The sequence below is a fragment of the Myotis brandtii genome, unplaced genomic scaffold (assembly GCF_000412655.1).
Source record: "Myotis brandtii unplaced genomic scaffold, ASM41265v1 scaffold191, whole genome shotgun sequence".
NCBI lineage: Eukaryota > Metazoa > Chordata > Mammalia > Chiroptera > Vespertilionidae > Myotis > Myotis brandtii.
In genome coordinates this window covers 1,996,528-2,014,670 of record NW_005357115.1, presented here as the reverse complement: position 1 = coordinate 2,014,670, position 18,143 = coordinate 1,996,528, and the positions used below count along the sequence as shown (strand labels likewise).

Here is an 18,143-nt window from a genome sequence, read left to right as displayed (position 1 = left end):
TGTCCATTTATTTTGATTTTTAGATTCAATTGTTGATAGATATGTATCTATTGCCATTTTATTGTTCGTATATTTTTTTTACCTTTCTTCTTCTTCTTCTTCTTCTTCTTCTTCTCCTCCTCCTCTCTCCTCCTCCTCTCTCCTCCTCTCTCCTCCTTTCTCCTTCTCCTTTCTCCTTCTTTCTCCTTCTCCTTCTTTCTCCTTCCCCTCCTCCTCCTTCTTTCTCCTTCTCCTTCTTCTTCTTTCCCTTCTTTCCCTTCTTTCAGAATACCCTTCAACATGTCATGTAATACTGATTTGGTGGTGATGAACTCTTTTAACTTGTTCTTGTCTGTGAAGCTTTTTAGCTGACCTTCGATTGATAGCTTGGCTAGGTAGTGTAATCTCGGTTGTAGGTCCTTACTATTCATCACTTTGAATATTTCTTGCCACTCCCTTCTGGCCTGCAAAGTTACTGTTGAGAAATCAGCTGACAGTCATATGGGTACTCCCTTGTAGGTAACTAACTGCTTTTCTCTTGCTGCTTTTAAGATTCTCTCTTTGTCTTTAACCCTTGGCATTTTCATTATAATGTGTCTTGGTGTGGACCTCTTTGGGTTCCTCTTGTTTGGGACTCTCTGCACTTCCTGGACTTGTAAGTCTATTTTCACCAGATAGGGGAAGTTTTCTGTCATTATTTCTTCAAATAGGTTTTCAGTATCTTGCTCTCCTTCTGGCACCCCCATAATGTGAATGTTGGTACACTTGAAGTTGTTCCAGAGGCTTCTTACACTAAATTCATTTTTTATACTTTTTTCTTTTTGCTCTTCTGATTGGTTGGTTTTTGTTTCCTCATATTTCAAATCATTGATTTGATTCTCAGAATTTTCTACTCTACTGTTGAAACCTTGTAAATTATTCTTTATTTCAGTTAGTGTATGCTTAATTTCTGACTGGTCCTTTTTCTTCTCCTTGACATTCTCACTAAGATCCTTGACAGTCTCATGAAGATCCTTGAGTAACCTTATAACCATGGTTTTGAAATCTATATCCAGTGGTTTGCTTGCTTCTATTTCTTTCATTTGTGACATGTTTCTTTGTCTCCACATTTTGGCTTTTCCCTGTGTTTTTTTCTATGTATTAGGTAGAGTTGCTATGTCTCTTTGAGTTGGTAGAATGGCCTTGTGTAGTAGGTGTCCTGTAGGGCCCAGCAGCTCAGCCTTTCCAGTCACCTGAGTTGGGCACTCTAGGTGTGCCCCTGTGTGGGCTATGTGCACAGTCTTGTAGTTGAACCTTTTTTTTTTAATCCTCACCTGAGGATATTTTTCCATGGATCTTTGGGGAGAATGGGAGAGGGAAAGACAAAGGGAAATATTGATGAAGGAGAAACACATCGATTGGTTGCCTCCTGCAAGAGCACTGACTAGAACCTGGGCTGAGGAGGAGCCTGCAACCAAGGTACGTGCCCTTGACCAGAATCTAACCTGGGACCCTTTGGTCTGCAGTCTGATGTTCTATCCACTGAACCAAACAGGCTATGGTAAGCCTTGATTGATAGAATGGCCTTGTGTAGTAGGTGTCCTGTAGGGTCCAGCGGCTCAGCCTTTCCAGTCACCTGAGTTGAGCACTCTAGCTGTGCCCCTGTGTGGGCTATGTGCACAGTCTTGTAGTTGAGCCTTTTTTTTAAATCCTCACATGAGGATATTTTTCCATGGATCTTTAGGGAGAATAGGGGAGGGAAAGACAAAGGGAAATATTGATGTGAGAGAAACACATCAATTGGTTGCCTCCTCCAAGAGCACTGATTGACCTCCAGGCCAATTGGCTGTGAGGCCCAGCTGCGACTACAGTGGGAGAGCTGCTGTGCGGGAAACACCCCTATGGAGGAGGACTTGCATCCTGCAACCAAGGTACGTGCCCTTGACCGGAATCTAACCCTGGACCCTTTGGCAGATGCTCTAACCTGGTCTGCAGGCCGATGCTCTATCCACTGAACCAAATGGGCTATGGTGAACCTTGATTGCTGTTGGCACCACTGAGAGGAATTGACCTCTAGGCCAATTGGCTGTGAGACCCAGCTGAGACTACAGTGGGAGAGCTGCTGTGCAGGAAACACCCCTATGGAGGAGGACTTGCGTCAGTGTGACTTTGGTGCTCATTGAGTCTGCCCCTTGAGTGTGTCACTTGTGGATGTGTAGAGTTGTAATCTGGTATGTTCTGAAGCTGCCCACTGGGTGCACTGGCTGTAGGGCCTCCAGGGCAGTGCAAAGTCAGCCACTGCCTGGGTCCATCTGCAGATGGATGCTATTTGTATTAAGCTTAGAAGTGCCTCGCAGTAAGACCCAGCTGTGAAGCAAGAGGCTGGTGCTAGTGCCGGGTCTTGGACCTTTTATTGCTAGGTTCAGGGCACACTGACATCTGCTACAGCTTGAGAAATTTTAGGAAAGTCTGAAGCCTGAGCCAGCACAAGCCATTGATATGGAAAAGCCACTGCAAATAGCTTGGGTGGGGCTGCAAATTGCATGGGGTGGGGTCTCAGGGAATCAGCAGGGCAGAGAAAACAGCGTGAGCCACACTGATACTGGGTCCATCTGCAGATGGATGCTATTTGTATTAAGCTTAGAAGTGCCTCGCAGTAAGACCCAGCTGTGAAGCAAGAGGCTGGTGCTAGTGCCGGGTCTTGGACCTTTTATTGCTAGGTTCAGGGCACACTGACACCTGCTACAGCTTGAGAGATTTTAGGAAAGTCTGAAGCCTGAGCCAGGACAAGCCATTGATATGGAAAAACCACTGCAAACAGCTTGGGTGGGGCTGCAAATTGCATGGAGTGGGGCCTCAGGGAATCAGCAGGGCAGAGCAAACAGCGTGAGCCACACTGATGGAAACTCAGATATGACTGCCAGTCAGCTCTGTGACATGGAAGGTCCCCACACAAGAACAGTGACCCTGTGAGCACCCCCATCTGAGAGAAAGCCCCCCTTGAGTTCCTGCCCCAATGCCAGATATTCCAGTTCCTCTCCGTATGTGTCTGGGTCAACCAAAGCCACCAGGTTCTGGAGCGCAGAGAGATGGAGTTCGAGTAAGTTCGTGCACCAGCCCTTTAAAAGGAACACCTGGGTCTCCAGCAGCCTCTGTGTCACTCAGCCACAATCTCTGCTGGTTTTTAGAGCCCGTAATTACAGAGACTTCTCTTCCCTTGCTCCTCATGGGAGGACTTTGCCTCCCAATTAAAAAAGAAATGCACATGTGGGTGTTGAACCAGCCCATTCTGCGCCTCTACCCCTTCTACCAGTCTCAATGTGCTTTCTTCTTTACTTATCTAGTTGTAGGATTTCCACTCAGCCAGCTTTCAGGCGGTTCTGAATGATGGTTGTTCTGTATTTTAGTTGTAATTTTGATGTGGTTGTGGTAGGCGGCATGTACAGCGTTTACCTATGCCACCATCTTGGTTCTCTCCTACATTAACTGTGTTTTCACTTAGCAGTGTGTCCTGAAAGTTTTGCTTTGTTAGTGTCCTTAACCAGTTGCACAGTGCTATATAAAATTGCAGTTTTACAAAAATGATGAACAGTTTGTTTCTAATTTTTTTCTAACATAAAAACTCTGCCCTTACCATCCCCATACATAAACTTTCATACTGGTACAATTACTTCTAAAGCTTTAAAAGTACAATTGCTGGACCACAGATCTCTGTGGATTTTTAAGACCTTTGATAGACACATATGCTTTTTTTGCATCATATGATTAATCCATAGGAATGATCAAATGGGGGAAATTTTACACCAAGGCAAGGCAAGGCAAGGCAAGGTAGAAGCAGAAACGGAAGAATTATTGTAACTTTCCAGCCCTCAGGTGTCACCTGCTGCCTCCAGTGCTAGGCTGAAGTTGTATGCAGTTATAGTTTCTGCTCGAGTTGCCTTTATTTGCCTACTTTTAATAGTGTTCATGTATTCCTGAACTTATAATATACAAAGCATTCCCTTTAAAAAGATAATGTCTGTGTGGGAAAAAAGGACTGGGTAAATGTTTACAAGGCCAAGGCACATGTTGGGTGTCTTCAGTGTATTGTCTGGATCCATAGACTTAGCATCACACCATTAGACTCCTTTGTAGCTCATTAAAGTTACCTGGAGGGTTCCATTTCAATTTTTCTCCAGGTTTTTCTATCAGATCCTTTTCAGCTGTCACTAGCTCTAGCCTGGCTTGGGGCACTGATGGCTTTACTATTTCTAATGCAGGACTTGAGAAAAGGAGGAAGAGGATTTGAGAAGATTCAGATAGGATATTGATGCTCCATACATAGAATAAAGCATAGAAGAAAGAACCAGGCTTCAAATATAAGGAAGATAAAGAGGGAGAGGTGATAGATGATTAGGAAGGAAAGAGACATGAGCCGGAGGACACTGTTCTGTGCAGAGCAGCCCTGGACTGTTTTTGAGGCAAGAAGTGAATTTCAGTTATGTCTAATACAAACCCCCTTACTTAGGAAAATGACAACTAATTCAGCTGTTTCAGCCCCACATCTGCCCTTCCTTTAGTCCAGTGGTTCTCAACCCTTTGGCGGTCGAACGACCCTTTCACAGGGGTCGCCTAAGACCATCCTGCATATCAGATATTTACATTACAATCCATAACAGTAGCAACATTACAGTTATGAAGTAGCAACGAAAATAATTTTATGGTTGGGTCACAACATGAGGAACTGTATTTAAAGGGCCAGAAGGTTGAGAACCACTGCTTTAGTCCCTTTTCAAAATTAGCAAAATATTGCTTAACTATATCTTGCCAATTTTTTATCTTCATGAACTTGGTGTTATTAGAGGTTTATTATAGAAGTAATAAACTCATAGCTCAGAATTAAAAATATAAAAATCTTGATGCTATTTTCAAACTAGGTTCATTCGAGCCCTATTTTTACATACTCTGAAGACAGTGTAAATGTAATGTCAGGAGAAGCCAGGAAATAAGGAATCAAAAAGTTTATCAGTCAGTGATCTCGAATATTTTTAAAGAATGAGAGCTGTCCATGAAAAATAGCCCCCTCTTAATGTTTCGGTTCCATGTGATTATAAAATTTTGCTAAAGGAGTCAGCAAATGTTTTTCTATATAGAATAATTTATTCCTTTCCTTTCAATTCTATATAAAATAATGTGTTCCTTTTCTTTCAAATTATCAGCTGGCTTTAACATTGTATAGTTACAATCAGAGATGAATATGACAAGTTTCTGAATATTTTATTTGACCCCTTTGTCCATTTTCAAATTTAAGATGTGTCAGTTACCTAGTCTTGTCCACACCCCACCCTCTTGTGGATAACAGCGTGATCGCCAGCTAAAGTCACCCTCCTTTGGTCTGAATCCTAGTTTTACCTCTTACTGGCTATATAACTTTGGGAAATTTTCTTATATGGTAGTCCCCCTTGTCCTGTTTGGTTCTCCATGGTTTCAGTTACCCAAGGTCAATTACAGTCCAAAAAATTAAAAATTGTTTATTTCACCCAGGGTGTAAGTAATCCCTTTGTTCAGCATATCCACATTGTATAGGCTTCCCACTTAGTCACTTAGTTGATCTGTTGACCAAGACGGCTACTGTCATGATATCACAGTGCTTGTGTTAAAGTTACCCTTATCTTAATAATGGCCCCAAAGCCATCTACATAACTTTCATCAAACTATATTGTTACAATTGTTCTATTTTATTAGTTATCGTTGTTAATCTTTTAATGTGCTTAATTTATAAATTAAACTATCATAGTTATTTATGCATAGGAAAAAATGTATTATATATAGGGTTCAGTACTATTTGCAGTTTTAGGCATCCACTGGTGGTCTTGGAAGTATCTCCTGCAGATAAGGGGAGAATACTGTACTCTGGGATTCAGTTTTCTCATCTCTATCATCTATAAAGTGGAGATAAAATAGTAAATATCTCACACAGTTGTGGATAAAATGAGAATCCATATATAGTAAGCCTCATAAATGTTGACTATTGGTTTTTTTCCTTATCACCATCATCATTTCTGGACATCAAGGACATTCTCCCATAATTCTGGAAGATCTATTAACCCTAAATCACCTAGATAAAGGAAACCATAGTGTAAGATTTTAATATCATTAAAATTTCCTTTGTTGTCAAAGAATTCTGAAATACAACAGGTAATATTTGTTGTGCACTTAATTTTCTTCAGATATCCATGCTAAACCTTTTTTCATTACTTCTTTTAAATCTTTATTGTTGAAAGTATTACATACCTCCTCTTTCTCCCTCCATTGACTTCTAGCCCGCCCCTGCCTCCTACCCCAGGCCTTTACCACCCTGTTGTCTGTGTCCATGGGATTACCCATTGAAGTTCTTTGGTTGATCTCTTCCCACCCACACACCCTCCCCTGCCTTCCCTCTGAGATTCCACAGTCAGATCCAGAGACATAGAAGCATGGAACAATTTGTCCATCAGTTTATTTTGTTCATTAGGTTTCACGTATGAGTGAGATCATGTGATACTTTCTCTGACTGGCTTATTTCACTTAGTGTAATACTCTCCAGGTTCGTCCATCCTGTTCCAAATGGTAAGAGTCCTTTTTTACAGCTGCGTAGTATTCCATGGTATAAATGTACCACAGCTTTTTTTCCCCACTTATCTGCTGATGGGCACTTGGGCTGTTTCCAAATCTTAGCTATTGTAAATTGCGCTGCTATGAACATAGGGGTGCATATGTTCTTTCTCTTTGGTGTTTCTGGTTTCTTAGAGTATATTCCTAGCAGTGGGATCACTAGGAGTTCTATTTTTTATTTTATGGAAACTCCATACTGTTTTCCACAGTGGCTGCACCAGTCTGCATTCCCACCAGCAGTGTACTAGGGTTCCCTTTTCTTTTAGACATCTTGATAGCATATAAATGAGAACACTTCCATATTTTATAGATGAGATATCAACAGCTTAGGGAGGTTAGTTATCCTGCGGTCATACAACCAGTACATGGAAAATGGAACTTGACTACCATACCAAGATACATTATGCGGGCTACGGTAATTAGGACTGGCATTCTTCAGTAACAGTAGTGGTTACCCACAGGGTAGCACAGAGTCAAGGTGACCAAATCAGCCACTTACAGTGGCCTCAGCTTACTAAATATCTCTACACCAAACAGAACTATCAGTTCTTATGAACCAACTAGGAACTGCTCATCATCCAGCTGCCTGTTCACCAGGTTGACCAGACTCAGGAGACTTTGCTCGAGTCAGTCAGTCAGCTTGTACCTCTTACTCCACCAGGTACACAGTGGGAACCTTGCTTATGCAGATTATCATGGTGGCAGTTCCAACATGAAAGGGCAGACCTGCCGGAGCGTACAGATTCTGATCCACTTCAGAGCCACGTTCAGCAGCTCTCCAGAGACAGCCAGCTCAGCACACTGCCTCCTGGCTCCACGCCCAGCTGGTTGGTTTAGGGCTCTTTTCAGACCACGGTTGGGAGGGAGAACAAGTGACCAAGCAACTGAATAGAATAAGCACCATCTCAGACCAGCTCAGAGTTCTTTCAAAGGCTCAAAGTGTTTTTGTGGACATCAAAGAATTAGAACCAGGGATTTTAGAAAATTTTAGGTAACCCCATGAAGCTTGGGTCTGATCAAGGAAGGGAAAATGTGGATCCTCTCTTGAGTATCCGTGAACATCATACTAAAAAATAATCCCATTCTGGGTGTGTTTAAGAGAGGAGTATTATCTTCTTTTTAGAACATCTGTCAAATTACAGTTTGGAAGGTAAATCAAATAGCACTGTTGGTTTGTGCTCATTCTCTTCTCTGTCTTGTACTCCCTGGGGAAAAACATCCCTATTACTTTTTCTCTTTTAATTAGAATCTTTTTCTTTGCATTTAAAATATACCAGAATTTTAGATTCATATTAGGAAAATTAATTCCCAGGGTAAAAATATTCAAGTTACATCAAAATGAAAAAGAATTTGTGTTTTGATAACAAGAATGGTTGTTTTTTGTAGATCTATGGGTCCGAGCTATTTCATACAGGGAGGTGCCCTTGTCCTTGCACAGATAATGAAATGAGGTAGTTAGTTCATTGTTCTCAGTCTGGTTAGGGGAGCTTTAAAAAATACCAGTGCTGCCCTGGTGGGTGTGGCTTAGTTGGTTGGGCATAGTCCGTGCACCAAAGGGTTGCTGGTTCAATTCCTGTTCAGGGCATATGCCCGGGTTTCGGCTTGACCCTGGTGGGAGGCATGCTGGAGGCAGCCTATTGATGTTTCTCTCTCTCTAAAAATCATATGTTTCAAAGTTGCCCTGGTGATTCTGATTTGTAGCTGGAGACGAAAATGAGAAGCAGGTATTCTGACCTGCCAATAGGAGCTCTCCTGAGCTTTTTATTCACCCCTGTTTTCTTCTTTTCTAAAAATAAGTCATGTCACTGTCTCCATTACTTTTTCACTCTCTTCAGGGACAACTTTTATGGGCAGAAATTTTTTAAGTGTTTTTCCCTTTTTCAGTTTTTACAACCCCTCTCCTAACTGGGCATTGATCAATCCAGCATCCATAATTCCATGATCTCTTAAACCTCACTTGGAAGCCAAAAAAGGACTTTTTTCATAAGCCAGTGAAGTGAGGGAATGTGGTTTTCATACTTGGGTAAATAAGTATCACAACTAAGACAAAACCTTGTTAAGGCCCCCAGTGACAGCAAAAGAATTAATACATAAATAAATAATATTTCCATTTGAATTCTAAAAGAGCAAGGCAAGCAGTGCATAGAAGAGAGGAAAGAACAGAGAGGGGAATACATGCATTAAGCAAAGACTCCTGCCTTTCAGACACTCTGAAAATTAGACCTTAAACCAGAACAGCTCACGTCTTATGACTTGGGTTATACAGAATTTTCAAGATAAAGAATCTCTTTGATTGTTAAGAACAATTTTATGCTCTATTTTTAAAAGCAGAGGACCATAAAATTATTACATCTTCAAAGGGTGTTAACTCCCCAAAGTTTAGAATCATTACATCAAATCAGAATTTCTTACCACTTATGGGTTCTCTTGTAATCTGGCTCTGTTGTATGATAAAAACAGAAAATAATATTGAGCACTCATTAAGTGGCAGGCCCTATTCTGAGTGCTGTTCATGTTCACTCATTTCCTTCCAAACCTTATAAAGTAGGTAAGCTTCTTACCTGGCAAGTGGAAGAGCCAGAGTTCAACTAATTTATTGTTCCTCCTCCCTTGGCCTTTCATAGTACGCATGCTGGAACAGGGCTTTAAAAAAATAAGTACGCATAGTATAACTTGAGTGGGAGGACGTTAGAGTTAAGCAGTCCTAGCCTCTGCACCAAGCCCACCCAGGTTGTTTTATGAGCAAATGACCGCTATATCTGAAGGCATCGCTGTCTCTCAGAGAAATCAGCTGCTCCTTACTGCTCCCCAATTAGCTGCTTCCCTGGAACTCAAAGATCTATTCCTCCCAGAAAGGCCCCCAAAACTGTGGGCTGTTGGAGCAATAGCCTCTATTTCCATGCCTTAGAGCAAGCATGTCAAACTCAAAGGCTAATATGGGCCAAATGAGGCATGTGGCCTGTAGGCCACGAGTTTGACATGCTTGCCTTAGAGCTTTGGTTCTCAAATCTACGTGTAAACAAGAACCTGAGGCACAAGTTAAAAATGAGGGGAAAGATACAGGGATGTGCAGAGAGTCTGATTAAGTGGCTTGAGGATGGAACCCCAAATCATCATTTTTCAGCTAGGCTCTCCCAGTATTTCCAATGCCAGTGGTGTGCTAATTTAATTGGCATTACACACAGTGTTTGAAACATGGTCATCGCTGCCATCATTTATTCCATTGGATAGATGGCCAATAGGTTTGAAGTAAATAATTTTGCCAACATTTCTTACCTATTTTTAAAAGGTAAATGACTGTCAAACTCAAAGGCTAACATGGGCCAAATAAAGGAGACATTCGGCCTGCAGGCCACGAGTTTGACATGCTTGCCTTAGAGCTTTGATTCTCAAACCTATGTGTAAACAAGAACCAGAGGCACAAGTTAAAATGAGGAAAAAGATACAGGATGTGCAGAGAGTCTGATTAAGTGGGTTGAGGATGGAACCCCAAATCATTATTTTTCAGCTAGGTTCTCCCAGTATTTCCAATGCCAGTGGTGTGCTAACTTAATTGGCATTACACACAGTGTTTGAAACACGGTCATCGCTGCCATCATTTATTCCATTGGATGGATGGCCAATAGGTTTGAAGTAAATAATTTTGCCAGCATTTCTTACCTATTTTTAAAAGGTAAATGATTCTGTGCTGTGTGGTTTAATTTCCTAAATACTGCCACAATTTCAACATCTTCAGATCTAGAGAACTTTCTTCCTAGGATCTTCAAATACTTCATTTAGGTCATTTATTTTTTAAAAGGAGAAGATATTTATTAGCATTAGTCCATTCTCATGAAGCAAGGTGGTCATGAACAAACTCCCACCCCAAAAGAAAAATCACGCCAAAATCATACTTGTGAATCGAGTCTTTTTCCGTATCCTGTGCAGCGCCCAAACAGTAAAGTTATGGAAAGTCTTACAGATGTTCTAGTCTAAATACCAGATGTGGAAACCAGAACCTAAACAAGTGAAGTGTCTTGCCCAAGAACATACAAATACCGTAGTTAGAAGAGTTGAGAGTGTCTCCTTGATGAGTCTTCTCACTACTGCACCATGAAGCTCTGTATCCTCTACTCCATCTCTCATGTTGAGGGTAATCACTGATGCTGGGGGAGGCAAGCATGCCTCCATCAGGTAAAATCAGTCCATGTCTGTTCCTGAGCACAAATAACTTGAGAATTAACAGCTGGCCCCACTAAGAGTCAAGAATAAGATAAATCATCTGGGGTGAAACCCAATCCATAAATGTGTCACCTGCAGGACTGTAAGGTGTTTAAGGCTTTGTCTATATGTAGCTAGAGAGTTTGAGAAATTAAGGTAAAAAAAAACAATTTCTGGAGGAAAAGGAAGCGTGTTGACCTAGTTCTGCATACCAACCAGATGACTTGGCCAAGATTGTAGTGAACTTGAGACAGGTCTACAGAGAACAGTTCTGTCCTGACTCTGTGATGTGATGTGTTGTTTAATCCCAACCATACTGCCTCCCAAACATATCTTCCCTGCTATTGATTTACAGTCATGGGTACCAAGGAGGCAGGACTGTACAACTAATCTAAAATTGATTAGAATTCAGTTAAAAGCAAAAATTCCTATTAGAAATCTGGCCTGAAGCATACTTGCAAAAAATGTATACACTAATAGCTGATAGCTCAATTAAAATACATTTCATTTTCAAATAACACTGCCTTTAAAATTATTCGAAGTGTGTGCATACATTTTTGGGGATACATACACACACACACACACACACACACGACTTAGTTTGTGCCAATCACAGTGGAAATCTGATTCATACATGTTTGTATTTAATAGGCCTAATTCTGAATATGATCACAACCCCTCTGAGACCATGGCAGCAGTTATGTCTCAGGTTTTACTTTGGGGATTGGTATCTGAATGGTGTTTGCCTTGTTCAGCCATAAGCAGCATAAGCAGGTATGGGCTTAGCATTCAGGGTAGGGGTATCTGAATGGTGTTTGCCTTGTTCAGCCATAAGCAGGTATGGGCTTAGCATTCAGGGTAGGACTTGGCAGTGCCCAGCATATGGTGTGTGATGGGTTCCTCTATGCACTAAGCAGGGATAGGAGGTAATTTGGGGAGATTCCATCACGCTTCATTTGGAAAACAGAGTTGTCTCTTGTGGAGCTAAAGTTAATGGTTTGCATTGGCATGTGTTTCTATAATTTTTTTACATGACTTTTGAACTGAAAATAGATAAAAGGCCTGATGTAAAACATAGGTAAATAAAATAAAACCAGCCAGACTCAAAGAGGCCCCAAATGTGTTTTATGTATGTTTCAAGGTAGTCACTTTGGCTACTGATATTTTAGGGAATCCAGAGAAAGGCATTTGCGAGCAGGAAAATATTATCACAAGAATTCTCATGTGATGTTCACAATAAGCTATTGAAAAATGGCTTGAGGGAGAGGAAACCCCTATAGGCCCAAGTGGATCCTCCATTGCAGGCAAAATGACTGGTGTGGGTGCTTAGAGGACCCAGGAACCTTTGATTTTATTCCTCATGCCCTTCTGGCACTGTGACACCAGAAAGTCCAGTGTGCCATGCACCACGGGCCTAAGCAGGTGTGTGCTGTGGAAGTGCCAGGTCACCTGTCCCTGCAGCATGGGGAGGGAATGCCCCCACCGTCAGCCAGCCTAAGGTGCCATCTGTTTGCCACCAGCTGGTGCAGCAGCCATGTCAGCACAGAATAAACATCTCAGGTGGCCTCACAGTGGCTGAGCTGTAAGCTGCTTTCTCCTGCCTTGGCCTCTGTTCCTTTACTTCCCTTGCTCATCTGCCTGTCCTTGGAAAAGGAAAGAAATCAGAACAACTTCACCTGAAGCAGTTCTGATAACTCTTCACAGTGAGTGCAGGAGGGCCTGAAGGTTAGTCTTGCTTGGCTTTCACTCACCGGCCTCCACAGTAGTCCTGGTGGGGCTGCTGTGTGGGATCTGAATGCACGAAGCAGCACACACCTTCTTCAGTCTAGTTCCCTGGCAGAGGAGAGGGCGTTTTGTGAGAACCTGTTTCAAAGTTCGTCCGTGAAAGGGACCAAGAGAAGAGGAAGAATTTAGTCTCCCCGGAGGGGCGTGTGGCGTGGAGAGACTGGGCTCTGAAATCAAACAGATTTGGCTTAAAAACCCTTGTTCTGTTGACCAACATCCAGTTCAATGGCATTTCCCAAAATATAAATAAGGAATAGCATCCACTCCAAAGACTAGGAGGGTTGGAAGAGAATAAACATATAACATGCATATAGCACAGAGTATTTGCTTCTTTGCAAAATAGCAAGTGGAACTTGCTTTCTATCACAGGCAGCGGTCCGAGTCAGTGAGATGAGCCCACAGGCCAACCAGTTTCCTTTTAGAGAGATTGTGACAGTGCACTCCCAGCAGCCTCAGAGCAGCCTGTGACCTTCCCACTCTTTGGAAAGCACAAGAATCTACAGGCTGATATGAACTTACTAGTAGATGCTCCATGTGTCGTCCTCATTGGAGATTTACTGAAGAAGGATGGTGGCAACAGAATAGCCACCAAGGAGAGAAAGTAGCCCAGAGATCATACAACTACCTGCATGCTCAGTGCACGCCAGGGATCTCAAGAGGACCAGAGCACATGACATAATACCTTGTGGTCATATCACACCTGCCATGGCTGGCTTTGCAAATCTGAGTTCAACTTGCCAGTTAACATCTACTATAAAACTACTGTGTGTGCAAGGTATTTTGCAAAGGTAGCTGAAAGGACTTTGATATCAGTAAGTAGGCAATAGAAAAGAAATTGAGTATCTTTAAGCCTAGCATCCTCACTTATAAAGTTTCCTCCACCCATAGAATTATCACTATCAATGCAGTGAAATAGAGTTTGCTCCTGTATTCACAAGGCTCTGGGTAAATGCCAGCTATTATTATAATTCATTGTTTCAGTAACTTGCTCTTGAATTTTTGCAAATATCTCCTAACCCAGTGATGGCGAACCTTTTGAGCTTGACGTGTCAGCATTTTGAAAAACCCTAACTTAACTCTGGTGCCGTGTCACATATAGAAATTTTTTGATATTTGAAACCATAGTAAAACAAAGATTTATATTTTTGATATTTATTTTTTATATTTAAATGCCATTTAACAAAGAAAAATCAACCAAAAAAATGAGTTCGCGTGTCACCTCTAACACGCGTGTCATAGGTTCGCCATCACTGTCCTAACCCCTTAACTTTCTCATCTGTAAACTGGAGCTGACGATACAGCATCTTTTAGTAATACCTCGAGCAGCCGTTTTTAAACTTTAGCGACCTAGAACCTGGGCCATGACCATGCTGCCCTGTAAGTTCAGTATCACAAAGAGCTGTGGCATCTGTGCTAAAGAACTTGACCAAGCTCACCTGTAACAGCCAGCACTACATCCTTGAGTCCTGGATCCTGTTCTGACCACACCACTGGGCCTCCAGAGAACATCACAGCCCTGTTGTCACTGGGTTTCCACGGGGGGTTGATTTCAGAGTACACAGCTGAAGCTGCCAGCACTCCACAGACACCTTAGAAAGGCTAAGTGTCATTGCCTCTTTGTTCTTCCTCTACAGACACCTTTGCAAGCAAAGTGGCAGCTACCCAGGACCAGTACGCAGACGCATCCATTGGTAACGTCACTGGCAGCAACGCGGTGAATGTCTTCCTAGGAATCGGTGTGGCCTGGTCCATCGCAGCCATCTACCACGCGGCCAACGGGGAACAGTTCAAAGTGTCCCCCGGCACGCTAGCTTTCTCTGTCACTCTCTTCACCATTTTTGCTTTCATCAATGTGGGGGTGCTGCTGTATCGGCGGAGGCCAGAAATCGGAGGTGAGCTGGGTGGGCCCCGGACTGCCAAGCTCCTCACATCATCCCTCTTTGTGCTCCTGTGGCTCTTGTACATTTTCTTCTCCTCCCTGGAGGCCTACTGCCACATAAAAGGCTTCTGAAGGAACAATCAGATGTAGTAAATTTATATATATATACATATATACATAAACAATACGTACAATGAACAGAGGAAACTGACACTTGTCATGTTCTCTTACCTGCTGATGGAATCCAGCTTCAAGAGCATACTTACTAGGGCTGAAGTGAGAAACCATCACCTCCCATTCCCAGGGGCATCGTCGCATGGAACAAGGCGTGGAGGCAGGGCCACCTGGGCAGCTCGGCCTAGGAGGGCTGTGTCCTCTCCAGGTTCCTAAGTCCTTAAGTCTTTGATTTGTTTTCTGTTTTGCCTTCTTTTCAGTGGAGGGTTGGGAGGTGGCTGATGTCTGCCTTTTATTTTGTTTTAGTTTTGTTTTGTTTTGTTGGGAAGATCAGGGTTCTTGCTTCTCTTGTGGGAGGTGATGACCAATCTAAATGCAAATGGATTTTGGTAAAAATTTAAGTCATGAGGATTACTTTCCCTTCCCCCAAACACTTTAAAAGTTATTTTGGATTAAGAAGGGATACGGGCACGGAAGAAGAAAGCAGCCCGTCTTCACGTTACTAAATCCCAGCTTAGCTCTGGACCGTGAGCAGAGGTGAAGCTGCCTCTGAGAAGAAGCGTGGGAGCTGGGATGGAGCCAGGAAAAAGTGATGGTTCCCGATGCCGTCTGATATTTAAAGATATGCTGCCTGGCACTCCTGATCAACAGGTACAGGAAGAATAATGTGCCTAGATTCCCAGAAACACCCAAAATCCTTTACTGCTTCTCTCTTTAGCTCTGGATTGTAATTGGCAAGGCCCTTCTTCTGGTGTTTCAGCCCAGCTATCTCCCCGGGTCCCCCATCCCCTCCTCCTGCAAACAGGAAGAACAACTCCATTCAAAACTCACATCATCCTTTTCCATTTGCATCAATCTGTGTCCCAGCCCCATGTTGCTGTTGCCTGGGATGGATCATCTGTTGGTTTTCTTTTCAAAAGCATCCATGGCTTGCACAATCCTGTTCCAGTCACGACTGAACATTTGCTCCTCCTTCATGTGCCTGTTTGGGAATGTTGTTGTGATACCTGTTACACAGTGCATGGACGAAAAACAAATAAAACAAAGCGTTATCTGTATATAGTAGAGCATAGCATACACTGTTCTCCCATTCAGCAACGTTAACCGGACATTGAAGACATAAGTGAGTTTTCTTTTCACCTGTAACTTTTGTGTTGTTATTGAGTTTATGACTAGGGATACAAGGAGAAAATGGCTTATTGTTCATGGAGCTGCACATTCATTTTGAAGAAGCAATAACTGTCACGTGGGACGTTAAAGCAATGGAGAGGACAGCAGGCAAACCACAAAGTATCTTCATGGAATAGTAGCCATGTGGAGCACACCAGAGGCCTCTAAAAAACCGCCTGTTGATTCAGGAAGGCCAAGGAGAAAGGTGTGGAGAAGTGGATGCAGGAGGCGTGCCTGGGCTTTGAGAGCCTCCGTTTTTCCAGCGCCCTGTCCCTGAAGTATTTATTTCACATCTGCTCTGTCTGGCACAGATGGTAGATAGTGCTGGTTTGTTCGTTTTATTTTTTTATAAAGGCTACTTTGAGCCCTGTTTCTTTCACCATCCAGACCCCTCTGATTGTACCTGCATTTTGTGAGTAGGAAAGAGGTCAGGCTGACCAATGAATGGGTCTTTACAAGTGAGTCTTCTCTACTTACGACTGAGGGGCAAGCAGTTAAAGGAGAAGACGAGTGCCTCCCAGCAGGGCTGCACTGGGAGGTTTTTAATCCCTGGAAAGGGAATGGCTCTTTCTATTTTAAAATACCAAAGAGCGTGGTGGATAAACCCACATTCCAAAGTAGTGAGTCCACTAATGAGGAAAAATGGAATGATGTTGGCCCCCTCTTAGAGAGTTCTCTGTCTATAAAGATTCTCAGAATGGAGACACCCCTAGCCCTCTGTATTAATTCAAAGATACTTAAGAAATAAAAAGTGTTGAGAGCTATTTTCTCTTTTTCCACTCAGTGATCATGATCATTCATCATTTAAATAAAGATTTGGTGGCTGAATTAATAATTAAATGCTGGGTACCCACTCAATATGCCAGGAACTATGCTGCCACCTGGGGACTAAAGTGTGAACAAAACAGCCCAAATCCTTGCCCTCAGCGGGCTCACAGTTAATGTGATTGCTCTTTCCATGAGTAAAAGTCAACCCAGCCACATAGAAACAGATTTATCCTACAAGGAAAAACACAATTAGGAAACTTTTAAAATAACACATTGAAACTGTGCAAATACAATTATTCAAATACTTAAGTGTTGTTTTTTTAATTAAGAGAGTAGAGAGTATAAAGCAAGGGTCCTCAAACTACGGCCCGCGGGCCACATGCAAATACAAATATTGTATTTGTTCCCGTTTTGTTTTTTTACTTCAAAGTAAGATATGTGCAGTGTGCATAGGAATTTGTTCATAGTTTTTTTTAAACTATAGTCCGGCCCTCCAACGGTCTGAGGGACAGTGAACTGGCCCCCTGTTTAAAAAGTTTGAGGACCCCTGGATAAAGCATAGATTAGGAAAAACATCCTAGATGTCCTTGGCCAATCTTGCAGATAGGACATCTCATCTTAAACCAAGAAAGGCAATCATGCTGGTATTCCACGTCACTGCGAAGGCCCAATTAATCCCAGTTTGTATCTTGGTTTGATAACAATACTTTTCTATGCCCTGTACCCCTACAATTCTTATCTTTTGGAGACTCACCCCAACCTGCCATGGCCTAGCACACTGGTGGCCTAACTCCTTCAGGGGCACATGTTAATTCCCTGCCCCGCCCCCCTTTTTTAAGATTTACTAAATGGAAAACTAGCCTAGAAACACCAGGTAAATGTTATCAGGGGACATGAGTTGTTTAAACATTAGAAAGATTTTGCACTCATTTTTAGCCATATTTGGAATGTCAATAGGCCCATAGCAAATTGTTACAGAGGACTTTTGAGAAATTCTTGCCATTGGTCAATTTCAAAGCTTTTGGGTTTGTTTGCTTTTTAAATTTTTATGTTATAGGGATATGATTCTGGTTGTTCAGGGTTTATTATTAATTATAGTTGTGTAAAATTATTTTATTTTGTTTGATTATTTTATTTTGTGTGTATTGTGCACAGCTTTAGGGAGAAACACACTCATTGTGCTGCTCCTCATACATGGTACACGTTATTGACACAGAGAAATAAAGTTTCTAATTGTTTCTGACTTAATCACTAGTTATACAGCATATTCTGTATGGAATGTTTTCCTTCTTCTCATTGTCATCTACTTCATATTTTGTTTTCATGTTTTAAAGAAATAAAAACCCAAAAGGTATTATTGTGCAAGTGGTATCCTCATCCAAACGAAAGAAAATAGATATACTAGTATTCAACTCTTGCAAATGTCAACTCTTTGGTTATTCAGTGTTTCCTTTTTAGCCTCCCAAGAGAGCACAGTATCAGAATATTGTCTCTTAGTGTTGAGATAAATGTTGGACAATTTGCCATTTCACTAATTGTTTTCTTACATTATTTAGTACCACTTTGTCTACATCTG

At 42.0% G+C, this 18,143-nt stretch overlaps 1 protein-coding gene across 14 annotated transcripts in view; it reads left to right on the top strand.

Moving 5' to 3' along the window:
- The window catches only part of SLC8A1 (solute carrier family 8 (sodium/calcium exchanger), member 1), a 355,239-nt gene extending 338,676 nt beyond the window's left edge, over positions 1-16,563 (top strand). For all 14 annotated transcript variants that reach the window (XM_014538446.1, XM_014538444.1, XM_014538441.1 and 11 more), the window contains one exon: positions 14,211-16,563. In XM_014538446.1, the coding sequence (XP_014393932.1) occupies positions 14,211-14,587 (377 nt within the window). In that variant the 3' untranslated portion in view covers positions 14,588-16,563. The remainder of the gene's footprint in view (positions 1-14,210) is intronic.
- Positions 16,564-18,143: the final 1,580 nt, after the last annotated feature.